The sequence below is a fragment of the Maylandia zebra genome, linkage group LG7 (assembly GCF_041146795.1).
Source record: "Maylandia zebra isolate NMK-2024a linkage group LG7, Mzebra_GT3a, whole genome shotgun sequence".
In the NCBI taxonomy this organism is placed as follows: domain Eukaryota; kingdom Metazoa; phylum Chordata; class Actinopteri; order Cichliformes; family Cichlidae; genus Maylandia; species Maylandia zebra.
This window is the reverse complement of record NC_135173.1, coordinates 9,612,784-9,630,515: the sequence shown is the minus strand read 5'-3', so window position 1 is coordinate 9,630,515 and position 17,732 is coordinate 9,612,784. Positions and strand designations below refer to the sequence as shown.

At 42.3% G+C, this 17,732-nt stretch overlaps 3 protein-coding genes across 8 annotated transcripts; 2 read left to right on the top strand and 1 right to left on the bottom strand.

The window, feature by feature from the left end:
• Nucleotides 1-170: 170 nt before the first annotated feature.
• rad52 (RAD52 homolog, DNA repair protein) lies at nucleotides 171-5,335 on the bottom strand. Of its 4 annotated transcripts, none has more exons than XM_012919600.4 (11): nucleotides 5,001-5,323; nucleotides 2,564-2,665; nucleotides 2,347-2,440; nucleotides 2,200-2,267; nucleotides 2,004-2,122; nucleotides 1,837-1,912; nucleotides 1,518-1,750; nucleotides 1,261-1,421; nucleotides 772-843; nucleotides 457-693; nucleotides 171-379 (listed from the first exon to the last, which is right to left on the bottom strand). In XM_012919600.4, the coding sequence occupies exons 1-11, from the start codon at nucleotides 5,046-5,048 to the stop codon at nucleotides 318-320; spliced, it is 1,272 nt and encodes a 423-aa protein (XP_012775054.3). In that variant the 5' UTR covers nucleotides 5,049-5,323; the 3' UTR covers nucleotides 171-317. The 4 variants fall into 4 exon arrangements, with proteins under 4 accessions (XP_012775054.3, XP_004553422.3, XP_076741815.1 ...); XM_004553365.5 differs by having other exon boundaries at nucleotides 772-825; nucleotides 5,001-5,320; XM_076885700.1 differs by lacking the exon at nucleotides 772-843 and having other exon boundaries at nucleotides 175-379; nucleotides 457-710; nucleotides 5,001-5,324.
• Nucleotides 5,311-14,917, top strand: prr5a (proline rich 5a (renal)). Of its 3 annotated transcripts, none has more exons than XM_076885698.1 (12): nucleotides 5,311-5,327; nucleotides 7,056-7,231; nucleotides 8,390-8,520; nucleotides 10,782-10,907; nucleotides 10,994-11,074; nucleotides 11,539-11,587; nucleotides 11,707-11,764; nucleotides 11,864-11,955; nucleotides 12,041-12,181; nucleotides 12,632-12,767; nucleotides 12,862-13,134; nucleotides 13,221-14,917. In XM_076885698.1, exons 3-12 carry the CDS (start codon nucleotides 8,390-8,392, stop codon nucleotides 13,514-13,516), a joined length of 1,383 nt encoding a protein of 460 aa, XP_076741813.1. In that variant the 5' UTR covers nucleotides 5,311-5,327; nucleotides 7,056-7,231; the 3' UTR covers nucleotides 13,517-14,917. The 3 variants fall into 3 exon arrangements, with proteins under 3 accessions (XP_076741813.1, XP_076741814.1, XP_004553421.1); XM_076885699.1 differs by lacking the exon at nucleotides 5,311-5,327 and adding an exon at nucleotides 6,603-6,618; XM_004553364.5 differs by lacking the exon at nucleotides 5,311-5,327 and having other exon boundaries at nucleotides 6,979-7,231.
• A 625-nt stretch (nucleotides 14,918-15,542) lies between these two features.
• On the top strand, nucleotides 15,543-17,365 carry tmem60 (transmembrane protein 60). Its single transcript, XM_076885696.1, has 2 exons — nucleotides 15,543-15,726; nucleotides 15,946-17,365. Exon 2 carries the CDS (start codon nucleotides 16,033-16,035, stop codon nucleotides 16,435-16,437), a length of 405 nt encoding a protein of 134 aa, XP_076741811.1. The 5' UTR covers nucleotides 15,543-15,726; nucleotides 15,946-16,032; the 3' UTR covers nucleotides 16,438-17,365.
• The last annotated feature ends 367 nt before the right edge of the window (nucleotides 17,366-17,732 follow it).

Sequence of the window (17,732 nt, the reverse complement as noted above, 5' to 3'; positions counted from 1 at the left end):
TCAAAAATTAGATCATGGTTAGTTTTTGTTATGTTTGATGATTTTGTTTTGTTTTTGAACAAAGTCTTAATCTTTCAACATGAACAAAAGGCTACATTCTAAAGATAATTAAGAAGTTATGTATCAAAAGTATCATTTATTTGTTTTATCTGAAATTAAATTTCACTTTTTCAAATAAATCTAGCAGGATTCCCAGTTTGGTTATGTTTTTATTTTTTAACAAAATCAGAAAACATGTATCCAGATGTATATAAAGCAGCAATTCTTTACAATTTCAAATGTACAAAGTGAAGTAAAAGCAAAATAGTGGCTGGATGTCAGGTGTCCAGCCTGCGTTTTTTCATGAACTGTCCTTGTCTGTACGGACTCGAGGCTTCACCTGAAAATTGGAGAAGTAGTAGTGAGTTTCAGACAGAATTTAGCACTGAAGCTCATTCACTGACTGATCTGACTCACCTGGTCTGCCCTGATACTGGTTCTGCTGCTGAGGTCTGTACTGAGCCTGCTCCCGTCCTCTGCTGTTCGGCAGGGCCTCTGGTCGCCTATCCGTCGTCCTCTGAGGGGTTTTACTGCGCGTCTGCATCTGATGATTCCCAGGCGTACTGGGCCGGGTTCCTCTGGGTGAAGGGGCAGCCGCAGGGACATCCAGATCCTCAATCCCATAAAGAGTGAAATCCCAGAGCTCAGGGTCATCTGCACAGCAAGACCAACTGGAAATGAGATGCAGGCCTCCTCATCACACAGTCCAAGTATGTGGAGCCTTTACAGCACCTGCTAAATACACGTCTCTGCTGCTGGTGGACTTCCTGAGTTCAGCTTCAGCACCTGCGAAGATAGGAACCCCTTTATGACAGAAAGAGGGGGGGGGGGAGGATGTCTCAAACTGTAAGAGCCAAACCAACCTGCAAGACATGCTGAACTATTTTTGTGAGATTATTTTGACAACTTTTTCTTCCATCTCAGAGTAGAAATCTACCCCAAACCTCAGTGTTGCTGTATTACTTTTAATCTCTCCCCTGTAATAAAGTGTAAAAACCGATTAGCGCATTTTACCAGTCTGTAATCACTCTATACCAAGGTTATTAGAGTTAAATAACTACAACTAAAAACTGAAACCAACTAAAACTACAAACTAGACTTAAAAAGGAAATTAAAATTCATAATCGTAAATCCTGCCTCTGACATATACCCTCCATACAATAATCACAACATAACAATAAAAACTAAACCGATAAAAGAAAATCAAAATATTCTCTCTACCTTCACTGGATCCTTGTCCTATAGTGACCTCTTCCTCCTCAGATTTGGCTCGGTCTTGCTTCTGCTGCAGCTTCTTGGCCTCCATCTCTCTCCTGAACTTCTGCTGAAGCTGCTGCTGTCGGAGTTTTCTCAGCTGTTTGGGGTCTGTGTGTGTTTCTGACCTGACAACAACATCCACAGAGTTGACACCAGAGCTTAGAAGAGGACAGCAATTAGGAGATGTCGAGAAGATGAGGGAAAACCAGAGCTTTTCCTACCCGGAGCTGATGTTCTCACTCTTCATGCCAGGTGCAGCGTCGGCAGCATTGGGAGTGTGAACTTCTGAATGACTCTGGTTCTGGTTGATGACTCTGGGCTCCAGCGGCGTCCTGACAGGAACCGGTGCTGATATAAGACTCTCCTCTCGGAGCAGACTGCCAAGCCGGGCCTTCTCCACCGACGGCTCACCTTCAGTACGCTTAGTCCGGGCTGGATCTAGAGGAGGTGGCGGCTTTGTGTAGAGAAGTGACAAGAATCAGCTTCCAAAAACCGACTAGACTGAAAACTAAAAATGATACTTTAAATGTTGATCCTGACCTGCTTGGGGATCTTGTTAATGGCTAGGAGGTATTCTTTATTCAGGATGCAGTTACCAAGAGCATTACCAAAACATCTAAACATAGGAAAAAGAAAAACAAACTTTTTAATGATTAAAATAAAATAATATTTCCAGCATGTTTTTAAATATAAGTAAATTCCCATACTTCAGAGCTCTCTTCATGCCATCAGTGACCGCTTCCTTCCTCGCCTTTTCCAGTGACAGAGCTTTCGACTTTAGTCCTTCGCTGACTCCGTAGCCAACATCCTCATGAAACGATCCATCCTGGAGGAAAAGCAACATGAACTCATATGGATGGAAGAGAGGGAGGCAGAAAAATAAAAGAGGCTCATTTACCCAACCTTGAGCTGCACTTTAACAAACGCGCTGACGCCGACGTAAAACTTCCCATTGATGAGGTCTACGAAATCTGCCAACAAAAATCATCAAACTGTTAGTCTGAGCGTGAGAAGGTAAACCTGGATCCTAAGCTGTGAAACGAGTCATACCAACGTTCTGCTGGGAAATGGAGTGAGACCATCCATTGTATCCAAACATCTCATTGGCCAAGCTGATGACACGATGGCCTTCAATGTAGCATACCTGTTGAAATCAGAGTAGCTATTTGAAGTTGAAAAATGAAATTATGACATGTTATAGTGAAGAAACATCCCCAGTCTGAGGTGCAGGCAGCTTTTCTAGCTGCAGAGGAAAACAAAGACCTGCCTTCTGTCCTCCTCCGGCCATTCTGGTGCTGATGTACTCCGGTCCCAGCTTCTGTCGCAGAGCATCTTGCACCGCCTGGTACTCCTCAGCTGTGTAGGTAAACTGTCCACACACCCCAGTGTCAGCAAGGCACACAGCGGAAACACCATTAATAATGAAAACAAGCTTACATTGTTGTCACATTTGTATGACCTGAGTGAAACTGGCTGGCAGTTATTATCCTCTGGAGGTGCAGGAAGCTAGGTTTACACTAATAACATAAAGAGTGATTCATCACTGATGCTTTGTGTTCTACTTCATTTCAGACATTAAAAAGCCACCGAGAGTACAAGCTGTTCTCGGCAGCCTTTGGGCCTTCCAGGAAGGTCAGCAAATCCTTTCAACTTAATATGGAAGTGCAGGTTACAGGCGAAATCCAAGGTTGTTAATATTAAAATAAAACTGAACTAAAGGTGGAAGTTAAAAAATTATTTTAGTTACATTAACCTCCTAAGACCCGAACTATTTCATGGCATGCAATTTTAATTTCTCTTCGCTATTTGGGCTGATTGGGACCTGATGAATGTAAAGACAAAGAATTACCAGATTTTTTTTTTTTTACCGGTACCTGATTTTTGTTTCTAACAAAAATGAGATCCACATATGAGGATATTCGTATAAAATTTCGATCGAACAGCAGCAGTATAATGGCCTCGTAAGTGGATATCAGGCCCCTGTAGAGCAAAATTGAGTATTTTGGTCTAAATAACCCAAAATGTGATGTCCACATATGTGGACGCCAGGTCCTAGGAGGTTAAAGAAAATATAATAAAATAGAAAGACTTCTGCAAAAACAGACATGCCAGCAAGATCAACAAACTAATCCATAAGACTGGATCAATTATTGCCCAGAATCTGAAGCCATGTGAATCAGTGAGAGACCGGAGGTCTCTGAACAAACCTCTCCATCATCGGCAACCCATCGAACACGCTCCACTCTACTGCACAGACACAGGAGAGCTTCTCCTCCCTCAGACTTATTAAGATTCCTCACACACTTCTGTATTATGGCTTCCTGCTCCTCTTTCCTTTGTTTTCCTCTTTAAATGTATTCTTTAATTTCAATCACTGTTGTAAATATTTTTAAAATTGCACTTCCTCAATTTATAAGGCAGGCGAGTCAAAAATTAGGCAAAGACTCCATTTCAGGGCATAGATTTTGGAATTATTACGGTATTTTCATGTGTTTGAAAAAATGTTCCCACTGATTAAAATCTCCCCTACCGCCATTCATATCACATCAGAGTAACTAAGCAATAGAAAAGCATTTAAATGACAGAAAACTATTTTTTCACCATCTACTAAAGAAACCAGGCATTTTCTGTGAATTAAAACTTTGTTTTATCGTCTTGATGCATGCTCAATCATCCAGGTAAGTAAATCCCCAAAAGTCGATTCTGTTCATCTGGACATAGACTGAAGAAGTCACTTGGATGAATGACGAAACGTTTCTCCCACTGAAAACGCTACATCCAGATGAACTGAATCAACTTTTGGGGGTTTCTGTTTTATCACTACAGGAGAGTCTAGGCAGTGAGCTACTGGACCATTTTATCTAATTTTGCACATTTATTTCTTACAATTTGAGAGTCGGGCTGACAGCATCTTCTTTATGATGTAGAAAAACTGAGACACACTGTTGAAATTGCATTTCTTCTTCTTATATTAAGATCGCCTAGTGATTAAATGTGTAGTTGAAGTCCTTTACAATAATAGAGAGGAGTGTTTCACTGCTCCAGCCCTCTTTATATCAAAGTGCGCCCATAGAGAGGAGTGGCAGTGATTTTTAACAGAAGAATAGCAGCAAGAATGAAGAGTAAGGTTTAGAAGATGGTCGTGAGAACTGCTACGATGTTTAGTTTGGAGAAGGTGAACTGACAAAAAAAGACAGGAGGTGTGACTGGAGCTGACAGAGGTGAAGGTGCTCAAATTTTCATTGAGGTTGACCAAGAATAGACAGGATTAGAAATGAGTACATCAGAGCGACATCTCAGGTTAGAAACGGTTTGACGTGTGCAGAGGACGGATGGTGGATATATTGGACCAAGGATGCTGAAGATGGAGTTTCCAGACAAAAGAGGAAAGACCATAGCGGGGGGTTTAGGGTGTATAGGACCGGAAGAAAAATAAAAACTAAACTTTCAAAAGAAATTACAAACTTTGTAGAAAATACAAAACTATGATACTCTACTACATAAATAAACTCGGTCCCCTCTAGTGTCCAGTCACAGACATTCAGACTGACACACATTGTGCTTCAACCCGTTTCAATCAAAACTTTATCAGCAGTGGGACTGGAAGCAAAAACTGGTGTGCTTTATCATTCTAATTTAACTCAACACACCTGTGTCCAATTTAGAATAATTAGCTTTTGAGAAGTCTCATGGAGCCCACATACCTGTCCGAAGCACCTGGACGCAGAGCTGCTCTTCTCCTCACTGGACATGACTGCCGAGATGTTCTTCAGTCACTGGAAAAACAGGCTAAGCTGGCTTCACTTATCGATAAAACAACACGAGATGAGCCTGACACCTCCGTAGACACCCGATAGAAGTCAGTGCATACAAACTAGCCGGTTACAGTCCCTCTAAACTGCTTTCTGTGTTGAATGAGCAACAGAAAACACGAATATTATTTCAAAGAGGCAGCCATCTTTCTGAACTTCCCGCTCGGACTACCGGAGGAGGAGCTTATGATGCCTTCACGCCTATTGGAAAATAAACAAGTAACTGAAATCTAGGGGTTACTGGGTTTACATGCAAAATTTAATTATTAACTTATATATTTTAAAGGCAGAATCAACTATTTAATTTTTATTTTATTTATGATAGTTTAAAAAAAATATACATCCACTGAAACATAAACGATGCGCCATGAAAGTCATATTTCCTCTCAGAGGGCTAGATATAGAAAATGACGAGGTGGGCTTAAATGCATATTTCATTGTAAATATCTAATAATATTTATGTTTGAGTATGCCCCATCTAATGACTGGAACTGGTGTGCAGAAGAGACAAAGGCAGGTGATACTACCCGTAGGGTGTGGCTAGAGGCACATTCTTTGACCTCACATCCTCAGGTCAAGGTCTCTACAGACACTGGTTTTGAGTTCCTTAATTAATCTTTGAAATCATTATATTCGTTATTCCATAATAAAACAGTGTTTACAACACGAGGTTATTAGAGGGGAGACTTTTCACTGCTTTTGATATGATCTTTTACGCTGGCCCTTGTCTGGTTTGTGTGCCTTGTGGACTGTTTATCTGTAATGATTCCAAGCTTTAAAATAAATAATCAAATGACTACAATAGCACTGTAGGGAAAACAGCTTTATAATAAAATAAAAAACATAATGCAAGCTTCAGAACTCAATCGGCTATCATGGACACACAAAGCCTGCATATAACAGCATGCAAACCGCATGCAAGCGGTTAAACAGGTTTGGATTCTGCACACAGGGAACATTTTCCGTTCGCCAAACCTCTATTTCAACAAGCTCTGATCCACAGACACTAAAGTGACCTCAGAGGAGATTTGCAAAAGAATGTAAGTAGCTATGAGAGATTTGATTAATGCAGTTAAAATTTTAACAGAAGCTAAAGGTTTTGCATTTGTTGTTTGGTCTTCCTTGTGCAGTTAATTAAATATCTGCAAGAGCTCTAGATCTCTACCTGTTTTCCCTGTTTTAGCTGGAATAGCAGGCTGATCAGGCTGGTGTGTGTTTGCACTAAATCTCGTGGGATTGTATGGGACAATACAATCTCCCTTTTATTAACAATCTGAGCTAAACGCACCGTGTTATAAGTTATAACGCACCTCTTTGATCCAACAAGAGCCATTTTCTGTCACATGTATAGGAGTGCCAGGATTTTTGCACTGCAGACAGAAAACAAAATTTATTCCTTACAGTTTCCCACAAGACTGCCCCCACACCCCCACCCTTATTTTTTTTTTAACATCTCATCCACAGAAAAAGGGGATTATCCGGAGAACACACGCATCTGCACTCACAGATGGTAAGGCTCCCCCTGTGTGAAACTGCGTGGATTTGGGTCAGAGCTGGAAACTGTGTTTACTATCTTCTGTTTATGGCCATATTGCAAAGCAAGGCCTTTCTCACCACTGACTGCACACCTGTGCACTGCAGTGTTAGCACACTGTTTGCGTATTAGTGTTCCCCCGGTTTGTGTGTTAATCCTTACAGTCTTCGTCTTAATAATAATAAAATCATCCCTCCGGAATTAAACTCTGCCATTATTCTTGTTTCCCATTGGAGTTATCCCCTCCCGCTTACATACAGCTATAACCACGGACGCACGTGCACGCGCTGCTCGTGGCCGCGTCCACGCGTCCAGGTTTCGCGTTTGCATCTCGTCAAAACAAAGCGGGGGCGAGCCGGAGCGAGCAAGCGGCGGTTCTTTCTTCTGGCTTCTTACTGAATGAGTCCCCGCAGGTCGGACCTTTCCACCGCCCGCCCGCCCGCCCGCACCCCGATGCCCGTGAGGGTGCGCAGACCGGCGGGTAACAGAACAGGAGGCAGCCGCTGATGAACCCGGACAGTAAACACTTCCCCTCAGCACTACATGACCGTTTCATCCCAGCAGGAGCTACACGACAGGATCAGGAACGGTGAGTGCGGGCTACAGTGGGCGGGCAGAGGCGCATGACATACGGCAACTTTGTGGCCATTATGATACAGTTTTTATCCAAAGGTGGACCAAATGCAGCATCTGCATGTGTTCGTTACACGGTGGCTTTGTTTACCGGGGCACTTTGCTTCATTGTGTTCTGCGCACAGGTTTTTAAAAACATAAAACATCCACGTACGCACGACTGGCGGTGCATTCCTCCCAGTAGGATAAACGTGGACTGTTGATTGCGTGTCTGGCCGATTCAATGGCCGTATGATGTGGAATGGCTCAGCTCGGAAGCACGGGGAGAGATCCATACAGCAGAAAATAAATTTATGTTCATACGGATAATTTTTCTGAATTTTTTAAAGAGGCATCGATCTTATTGGAATCGCCCCTAAAAGACAAGCCAAGGAGGAGGAGGGGTGAACAAAAGCAGAAATGCCCAGACTGGCGTGGCATGGCATTCCGGGTAGACAGTGAGCAGCCAGCGCTGCTGACTCAGATGTGATCTTACTCTAATTAAACTGCACGGCCGGTTCTTCTGAAAACACACGAGGCACCCCCCTCTCTTTGTGCTTTACATGTTGAGGCTAGTGTTGGCTCTTTTGTCTGTAGAGTGACAACCCAGACTGCTGTTCTCCCCTCTGACCAGGGGATGGTGCTTTACTTTGTACAGTACGTTTCTATAGGGAGACACCCAAACTGAGAGCAACTGTAACGCTTTTACAGGAATAACTGGCGCAGACTGATGCGTGTACACACATGCACTTCTCTTTTCTCTTTCCTCTGATGTAATGCGTGTGCAAACCCTGGAGGTCAGCCCAGCTTTGATTGCAAAACACTCCTCTGTGGTTTTGAACTGACAGTCAGGTAGAGAATAAAGAAAGAGAAAGCGCTCATTGTGAGGAAGTCTCAGATGTGGGGTTTGATTTTTATCCTGTACCCCTTTGACCGTGAATTTCGCTTTACTGTGTTGTGTCTCTTATACCGCTTTAATGTTCCCTGCTTGACTTGCTCTCTCAAAGTAAAGGGCGGAGATGGCTCATGACTGCACTTGAGACATTTCTCATCGATGCCTCACACAGCTCCTTGATCCAATTTTAATCCCTCCTGCTAGCTTTTGTTGACATTTCCACTTTTACGCAAACTTCAGATGCTTGATGGACTGCGGCGGAGGCACGCCTCCCGGCCCTCCCCTCGACCCCTGTCGCTCAACTTCAGCACCTTCTCGCCCCCTCCTCCGAGCCCGGATTTGGACAGCAGCAATGAGCATCCAATCAGGAGGTGAGTCTCAGTTCCTGGGCTTAGCATTTCACAGCGTGCAGCCTCCTGGAAAATGCATGAAATATTTATAAGCATTTACAAAAAGAAAAAAGAAATCACACCATGTCTGTCCCAGAAGATTTCATTAACCAGCTGAAACACATGCTGGTCTAATGGTAATGATGTCCTGGTGGGATGTTTAATTGACTCATTTCCTCATGTATGGGCACCTCATTCGTTTGTGCACTCTGCTTTCCATGTTTTCTGTCTTCATGTGTGTGGGTGTGAAAGGGGGGGCTCTGTTGTTTACTGCTGTGTTGTCAGCAGAGAGTTTCAGGACTGCGTGGGTTTGAACTCATCATTTCTTCTTTTTCACCAGGTCCTCCTAAAAATATGCAAACAGTGTTTTCTGTCTCTCTCTCTCTTTTTAAAAACTTTTAGGATATTTTAGATTGATGAATGTGTTAAAACATGCACTTAAATTTTAGGTATACGCGAATTACATTACATTTTGGGAATTGTGCCTCTTAAAGGGGGGGGTTCACCCAGAGCTGGTACTTCTGACAGCATTACAAGATGGAAACATCAGTGTTTCCCTTCACTGAGCTGTAATCTTAATGTGCAGCACACGTGCTTCCTTTGCTGGCAGGTGTAGTTCCTACATGAAACTGCTCACACTGAGGTTTGTGGATTTTTTTTTGAGGGTGGTAACAGATGATTTCTAAATTAGAGACGCCAAAACCTTCAGTTGTGCAGAGAAGTTTACAAACACTCATCATGGACACGAATGTCACAGTAATTTTAGAATTTTAATTTCTTTGAACTTTTTCTAGGTTGGAATGATACACCATACATCTTTAAGGACTATTTTCTCTAAGGCAAAAAGTATACATACACACTCAAATACATGTATACTCCCTCACTAATATTTGATTAAATGTCTCTTAACAAGTTGCACCTTGACCAGATGCTTTTGGTAGCTGTCAACAAGCTTCTGGCATAACAATGCCTGGATGTTAGATCACTCTTCTTAGCAGAATTCGTATAGTTCATTTAAACTGGTTCATTTAAACTACCACTGCCAGTACCACTGGCAGCAAACCAACCCCGCAGCATGATGCTATCACCACCATGCTTGACAGCTATTTCTGTGTTCTTAGGTTTGAAAACTTAAGCTTTACTCCTCCAAATATGTAATCATAACAACTAACAGGAAGTTAACAGGCCTTGGCTTTTTTTAAAGTTAAAAAACACTGTAGAACCTTTAGCACCACTTATTAAAAATTTAAGGGAATATATGTAGATTTCTGACCCTGATTAGAAAAAAATCCAAAATAAGTTTAAACTTGTAAATGCATTCCTTGTTTTTTGATAAGATGCAATCACCCCCCCCCCCCCCCTTCCCCCTTCATATCTATATATCTTCATATGTTCATATCTCTGCAGTACGTTAATCAACTCCTGGCTGTAGCTGCATATTTAGCTTCAGTGGTTAAAAATATGATATCAATCTTCTCATCTGACCCCACAGCAACAAAAAAAAAGAAAAAAAGAAGAAGATAAGAAATCTAATATTGGTCAAGCTCCTGTCTCACATATTGTGCTACTTTTTACTTTTATCCTGCTGCACTCGCCACCAGCTGTGGGAGAGCAGGAAAAGCCTCTTTTATTGTTCTGTATTGTGTCCGTGCTTCCTATCACTGTTTCTGCTGTTGTTTAAAAGCCGGACGACTTCCTCCTCCACCTCATCTGCGTACAGTAATATTCACAAAGCCCCAGCTGCTTACCATGCAGTTCCTTCTGGTATCTGTGCTCTGCATAAATATTTGTTTGCATCAATAGCTGTATTGTACCGACAGAGAGCCAGGGAGGGAGGAAGAGCTTGCACGCCCCCCCCCTTCTACCCGAGCATGTGCGTGCTATTGTTTTTTGCTGTTCTGAGACAGGCAGTACAGCGACACTGTGGCCCACCTCTCGGCTGAGCTCCACCCATCCTGCTCTTAATGTGCCGCTTCCATCTCACCATGCATCATTCTGTCCTTTATCTCTCCTCCTCTATCACTGGTTGCTCTTTGTATTGTCATTGTGCTTGTTATGTTTTGGGTTTTTTCCTGTGCATACTCTCTCCTTTTATGTTCTCCTCCCTTCCTCCTACAGCTACAGCCTCCTCGTGTTTCCTCTCTGTGTGTCTCTGTATGTGTCGGCTCATCGGCTGACCTTCTTTCTCTCCCGTCCTGTACTTAGAATACTCTGTCTCTCTCCCTTTACATTTGCCTCATGAGGACTCTGCACCGGCTGAAGTTGATGAGCTCTCCCAGCCTCAGTGAGCTGGGGAAGAGTGAGAAAAGTTCGCCGGAGGACCGAGGGGAGAAGCAGAAGAGGGCAGGAGCCAACGCCACCTGGAACAGGTACACAAGATATGACAAAGGTAGTGTTTAAATGTGTGTGGAGATTCTTAATTTACACCAGCTCGTGTGTGTGTGTTATGTTGCAGCATCCATAATGCTGTGATAGCAGTCTTCCAAAAGAAGGGCTTGGCGGATAATGAACTTTACGTTCTTAATGAGGGTGTCCGGTGAGTGTAAACAGCCACACTCACCCACTCACTGACTCACTCACTCGCACACAAACACTGCTCTCAGAAAACTTCCTTATTTTAGACCGTTGATGTCATTTTGTGCTGTAATCGTTGTAATTACCGTGTGTGCTGTATGTGTTGACTGAATGTTTTCTCGTGAACGGGTTTGTTTGTGTGTGTAGTGTACAGCATGTAGGCTTGGGGAGTCATGTGGTCACGTCAGATATCTCATTATCTTTCTGAACCAGACCCATCACTTGTATCCGCTTCCATTATAGCTGGGTAAACATATTTCTAGAAAAGTCACAAGGAGGTTGACACATTTTTCTATAACTACACAGACGGATCTGAACATAACATGGCTGCCAAGCACTGTTTTTACAAAGTTATAAACACATAATTAGCCCAACACCACTTATTATCTTTCTAACTGTATTTATTCATTTGTCCCTTTTCCTCAGACATCTTTTAAAGACTGAGCTGGGGTCCTTCTTCACAGAATACCTTCAGGTAATGCACATTAAATAAAACAGGACGTTTATTTCAGATGTATTAAATTCAGAGCTCTTTGAGACGGGAATTGGAGAGCAGTTCTACAGTGATTCATAATTACTGGCTTCTTTTCACAGAATCAGCTGCTAACGAAAGGCATGGTCATCCTGCGGGACAAAATAAGATTCTATGAAGGTAGGCAATCTTGAAATTAATAAATAAATAGAAATTAGCATATCTCACTGGAAATCAGCTTAATTCAGCTTCGAGCATGTTCCTTTGGGATCCATGCAGGCCAGAAGTTACTTGACTCTCTGGCAGAGACCTGGGACTTCTTCTTCTGTGATGTTCTCTCAATGCTGCAGGCCATCTTCCACCCGGTTCAGGTAGGCGAGCATCTCAAGAGTCTGATCTCCGTCCTAGCCCTTTATTGAATCGATGCTCAGTCTGTCTGCTGTTTTCTGCGCGCAGGGTAAGGAGCCTTCTGTCCGACAGCTCGCCCTGCTGCACTTCAGGAACACCATAGTGCTCAGCGTAAAGCTAGAGGACGCCCTGTCTCGCCCGCGGGCCCGTGTGCCTCCCTCTGTTACACAAATGCTGCTCATCCTACAGGTAGGCCTGCAGACATCAAGCCAAGCTCATGGCTTCCTTATGTGCTGCTCAGCACCGAGTCTGAGTTTGTTTCCAAACACCTGCTGTTGTGCATTTTTGGCCCAGCTTGTTTCTAACATTAATGATAAGGTTTAATTGTATTGCATTATTCTGAAGGTGTTCATGAAGATAAAGAAGTACTACACTGCTGTTGTTTCTGAGTAAATTACTTTTAGTTGGGCGTATCTTCATAAAATTTACTGATTATTAGTTGATCTGCTGGTTATTGGTTGTGACATACTGTGTTAATGCATTAGTTTTTAGTCATGCAACCCAAACATTATTCAAACAAATATATATTTTTATTGTCACACAGTTTTTTTTCCTCTTCTAAACTTAAGCACCAACAGCCCACAGGGGTGATCTGTGAGTATGATGGTGCTAAATATAAAATTTAATGCCTGTGTTTAGGGGGTCCATGAGCCGCGTGGTGTGACTGAGGAATACCTGAGGTTGGAGTCACTGATTCAGAAGGTGGTCTCGCCCTATTTGGGCACCCATGGGCTTTACTCTGGAGATGATGCTGAAGCTCACTGCAATGTTCTGGGTGAGGCAGAAGCGGGCTAAAAATAACAGTTTTCAGGGTTGAAGGGTTGGTGAAGCTTAATAACGTCTTCCCATCTTTCCCTCTTGTGTTTCAGAGAAGCCTTGGGGCTGGTCCAAGTCAGCGGATCAACCGTCTAAAAACCCCGTGGTACGATCAAAGAGCTACAATGTTCCTTTGCTGCTGACCCCAGTGGCTGAGTATGACCCAGATGCCAACTCGGTTGGCAGTGGAGGAATTCGGCGTCACTCGGCCTGTGAGATTACATCGTGCCTGGAGGAGCAAGGACTGGCCTATGCTGACCTGGCCCCAGGATCAGAACTGTCTGGCTCCTCCTCCAACAGACTGTGTGTGGGCTCTCAGTTCAACGGTACGACTGTAGTCCTCACTGTGTTGATTATTATGAAGCATCATTATATGCTAAACCTTAATAATCCACTATTATCTCCTTCATAGGTATAGTACAAGCTGGAGCCAGTGCCATGGACTTGCCTCTGCTGTCTCCCTCCATCCTCCCGCTTCATTCCTCAGGAGCTCTCCATGGCACCGAGGCCACAACAACAATGACTGATCTCAGTAAGGGAGCATCCTCTACGCCGCCCAGTGAATCATCCAGCCCTGAAACCATAATTGGACAAGTGCTAGAGTCTGCAGACTCAGGCCCAGACGGGATATTTATTGATTTCCCATCTCACTCCTCAGAGGTGATGGGGCTCAGCCTCAGCCACGAGAGCAGGCAGAGCACTGTGTAACTGTGGTTGCCTTTAGGGATGCACCCCCCTATTCTGGAGGCAAGAAATCGTACATTTTGAATGGGTACCATCTTACTGTTTAGCTTTGGGTTTTTTGCTGAAGTATGATAAGTTTCCCTAACTAGTTCCTTCCAAGTGCTTTCACTTTTGAATGAAATTTTCATTCTTAAAAACAAGAAAAACACGATTGTTAGATAAGTGGTACTGCTATTAAAGGACTCGAGGATGCATCTGATGGTACTTCACATTTTCACTGTTATCAACAAAAAATCTCTTAAAAAGACTACAATGAGCAATGAATTGATGATTATGAACAAGTGCTCCATTGTTTTTTGAACATATCAGTAAGCCACACACTTGGACTGTAACGTTCCTTATTTCTTTTGTTTGCATTTCTACTTTTATGCACTACAGAAGTGTTGGCTTATATTATATGTAAAGTGAAACCACAGAGCAGTCTCACTATTTCATAGCCACCATTGACTCACATCTTTTAGACTGTTATTTTGAAATATTACCTTAAAAACTGCATAAAAAGTTTAGTTAAATAATAAATTAATGTTTTAAAAAGTTTTTTCCCCCCCGACGTTATACATTTACCACCATGTTTGCTGTTGCAGAAAAGTGTCGCTCCTATAACGTCTCTGCTGTAACTTGGTTCTAAAGACTTGGGTCTAGGAATAAATGAGCTTAGGTGAGAGTCACACCCAGACTGATACACTGTTTATTTTCTTGATGGGTTTTGTCAACAATATAAAAACTAATAAAACTACGGAGTGTTATCAGACTTATCCGTTGCCCCACAGAGGTGCTCTTAAGTAAGAGTAAAATTTGAAATGATAAGGATTTTCTTATCTCTGCAGAGGAGAAAGCTGCCACAGTTACCTAGAGAAACCTTTCATACACAATCCATTTCGTGGATTTGCTTTGTAAATGTGTAATGTCGAACAGTTTCATATTTTTTGCCGGGTAGTAATGAGCTCCTCTGCTCTCATGCGTCAGCGGCGCTCGTAGAGTCTTTTCAGAGCAAACATCAGTGTGACGGCATTTTGGCGAACAGGACAATGTTTATTGTTTACATTTAACAAAGATATGAAGATTTTGACTGAATGTTGTCTCACACACTGTATTTTGCACCACCACTATCTTGTAAATAAAACTGCATTGTTTTTATTTGTATTTTTTTTCCAGAAGCTGTAAAGTGAGCATTTACCTTGAAAAGAACTTAAATTTTAATAAGGGCTTTTTAACTGAATCTTTTTCAATGATGTTTTACCTCAAGCGTTTTGTACTTTACTTTTTTGACAATCTATGATGTCTCTGGAGTTGTACTTTGTATTAATTTGTAATACTAGCCCAGTAAAAGAGAAATAAATGCATTTGAGGAATATAAAAAGAAAACATGGTGCATCTTCTTCTGTTTTAAAAAAGCATTTTATTAGAAATAAATGTCTGCTCTGCCTTTGTACAACACATATGTTGGATTTTAGGAAGGGGGGGGGGGGCTCTGCAGCTGAAGCTGGATTATTATTTATTTATTTATTTATTTAATTAAATTATTTATTTATTTATGTTTAGGCAAGTTCCACTTGCAATCTAGGTTGTAACCAAGATTGTAGAAATCCCCCTCCCTAGTTTAAACCTGTACCACTTCAATAAAACAAAAAAACTAACAAACAAAAAGACCAGGAAGAACACATTATTTACATTTTATATTTATAAGTGAAATGCTGAAGTCAGTCAGCTTTCGTTTTATTGTTAATCTCGGGTTAATCTTGGAACTATTAAATCCTTTCAGCTACATCATGTAATCTTTATCAGCACAGCAGATGGTGTTTGCTGAGTTGCTGGAGGGAAGAAATCAAGTAAGTCGACCTTTAAAATAAAATAAAAATCAAGCATTTGTTTGGTTAGATCCCCACTAGGTTGCTATGAGTGGGTGAAGCCCCAATCCAAAAACAGATTGACAAAATCACGGTTTTGCTTTGAAAATTATAAATAATTTTATTTAGGACGTGCACTTGGTTTGAAAGGACTAACCGGAAATGCAGGGTAACTGTCGGCTGTATGTAGCTGAAAGCTAACGTTTTGTCGCATTTCTTCGCCGCTGTTTTCAGTCTGTCTGCTATTTTGGTATTTGTCTTCGTTTGAAGAGTTTGTCGTTGAAACCCCGAGTTAAAGACATCGAACTGACTCTGCTGCTGAACTCGGTAAGACTGCGAACAGTGGGGTCAGTTTTACAAGTTAGCTACAGCTTGCTAACATACATTAGCTTCATGTTTGCTTTAATACTGAGTGGAAGTATCAGGAGATGGATTTCTCTACAAGACCCGTGAGGGTCTGCTTCCAAGTGGGGGAGGTCTAGTTTTCAGTCATGTGTTTATAATTAAGGAGTGACGGGCCTGTGCTGTCTTCTGCTGTGTTTTCAGATCACCTTGACTGTGCTTCTCCTCCTCCTCACCTTCTTCAGTCTCTCTGGGTGTGGGTGACACTGGCTCTGTGCCAGTCCTCCACAGATGAAGATGTCCCTGGCCCAGCGAGTGCTCCTCTCATGGATATTTGCTCTGATCTTCTTGATTCTGCTGGTCCTCAAGCTGGACTCCAGAATCCACTGGAATTGGTTTCTAATCTTCCTCCCTGTTTGGACCTTTGACAGTATCCTCATCCTCATGCTGATAGTGAAGATGGCAGGCCGCTGCAAGCCAGACTTTGACCCCAGGGAGGGTGAGCAGAGCTTGAAGAGCAGGCTGTGGTACCTAACAGCCCTGCTGCTAAAGCTGGCCTTCTGTCTGACTCTGTGCTCCCGCATGGAGGGGCACACAAAAGTGTGGATCAGTGTGGTCTGCATCCCTCTGTGGGTGCTGCTGGGTGGAGCACTGATAGAGCTGGGCTACAGCGTCTTCCACTATAGGAGAGACTGAAATTGCCAGAATGTGAACTTTTTTTTTGTTTGTTGTTGAAATACTCAGGCATCTGTCACGAAGCATACATCACTGAAGGAAGATGCTGACCTTTATTTAAAACACTGTTCCTTTGCTGTAAGTGCAGACTCACTGGGTTAGTGACATCTACACACTGGGGCATGCAGGCTCTGCTTCACCTTCACCTGCTTCAGGCGGCATCAGAGTGTTATTTTGGGACATGTTTTTGGACATGTGTTGCTGCCTTTTAGCTCATTTTTAGTCATTAGTAAGGAATGGATTAAACTTAAGAGCCAGGTAAAAAGTCTGGCTGATCAAACATGTGCTACACAAAACACTGATCTTAACTTTTCTACATTAGCTGCAGTCTGTCAGCAACAGTTTGAATGTAGATGAGAACTTCCCCCATCTGCTCATATTAAATGTAATTTGCACTGTACAACCTGCTGTAGACATCTTTTTGAAAGCCAGGAAAAAAAATGTCACTGTTCATCCTTTTGTCGACTGTTTTACGTCATGTTTGCAAACAAAATGACCCAGGGAGATTTAAGAGTAAGTGCAACCTTTGCTGCAGGTCAGTATTTAAGTCTTTTGAGCCTTCATAGCAGGAAAAGGCTGAATTCCAGGATGCAGTGTGTTTGTGGTGTCTCTGGATGAAGAGACATGAAATGAAATTCTATCATAAAATTCATGATAGAATTAAATTTTTTAAAAATCCAGTCATCTCAGAGTGACTGAGATATCTACAGCTGATAAGTGAAGCCGATGTCGAAGTACGTTTAACCTGCATTCTTTTTAATGGCCACCAGGGGGTGATATATGTGGTTGCAAGAGCACTTCCAATGCTACAAAGACTGTGTGAAAATGATTCTTAGACATAACCTCTGTTTCAGGTTATATTGAATAAAATTATAAATTTTGGGCTGTCTATGTGACAGAGATGTGGATTTTCTGGACACGCTCATTGGCTAACAACTTGTGATTGTGTGCGAGTCCTCCTACTACACTAGCTGTGTGTCACACTCCTCTTATACACCTTTGTATCCTTTATTGTAACTTGTCCAGCAAACCTATGCTCCAGATGCATTTTCAGGAACCTAGAGATCCTGCAGCACGGCATACTGATTTCCAGGTCAGGAGGGTGTATTAGATGAGAAAATAAAAATTAAAGTTAAGAAGGTACTGCTTCCTTATGCTCCAAGAAGTTGGGATTCTCATGTTTGATTTGGCATAGATTTTTCCTGATGTAACCCTTCAATTTATCCGCATTTGGGATTCCTCCTGGACTACAACAC

What these genes read in the sequence shown, in the direction of transcription:
- rad52 (XM_012919600.4), bottom strand. Translation starts at nt 5,048, where the DNA reads ATGTCCAGTGAGGAGAAGAGCAGCTCTGCGTCCAGGTGCTTCGGACAG. An exon ending in GGCATGAAGAGAGCTCTGAA is followed by an intron (nt 1,913 to 2,003) that starts GTATGGGAATTT and finishes TCCTATGTTTAG; the next exon opens with ATGTTTTGGTAATGCTCTTG. An exon ending in CAGAGACGTGTATTTAGCAG is followed by an intron (nt 694 to 771) that starts GTGCTGTAAAGG and finishes CTTGCTGTGCAG; the next exon opens with ATGACCCTGAGCTCTGGGAT.
- tmem60 (XM_076885696.1), top strand. Translation starts at nt 16,033, where the DNA reads ATGAAGATGTCCCTGGCCCAGCGAGTGCTCCTCTCATGGATATTTGCT.
- prr5a (XM_076885698.1), top strand. Translation starts at nt 8,390, where the DNA reads ATGCTTGATGGACTGCGGCGGAGGCACGCCTCCCGGCCCTCCCCTCGA. An exon ending in TCTTCACAGAATACCTTCAG is followed by an intron (nt 11,588 to 11,706) that starts GTAATGCACATT and finishes TTCTTTTCACAG; the next exon opens with AATCAGCTGCTAACGAAAGG. An exon ending in CAAAATAAGATTCTATGAAG is followed by an intron (nt 11,765 to 11,863) that starts GTAGGCAATCTT and finishes GGATCCATGCAG; the next exon opens with GCCAGAAGTTACTTGACTCT.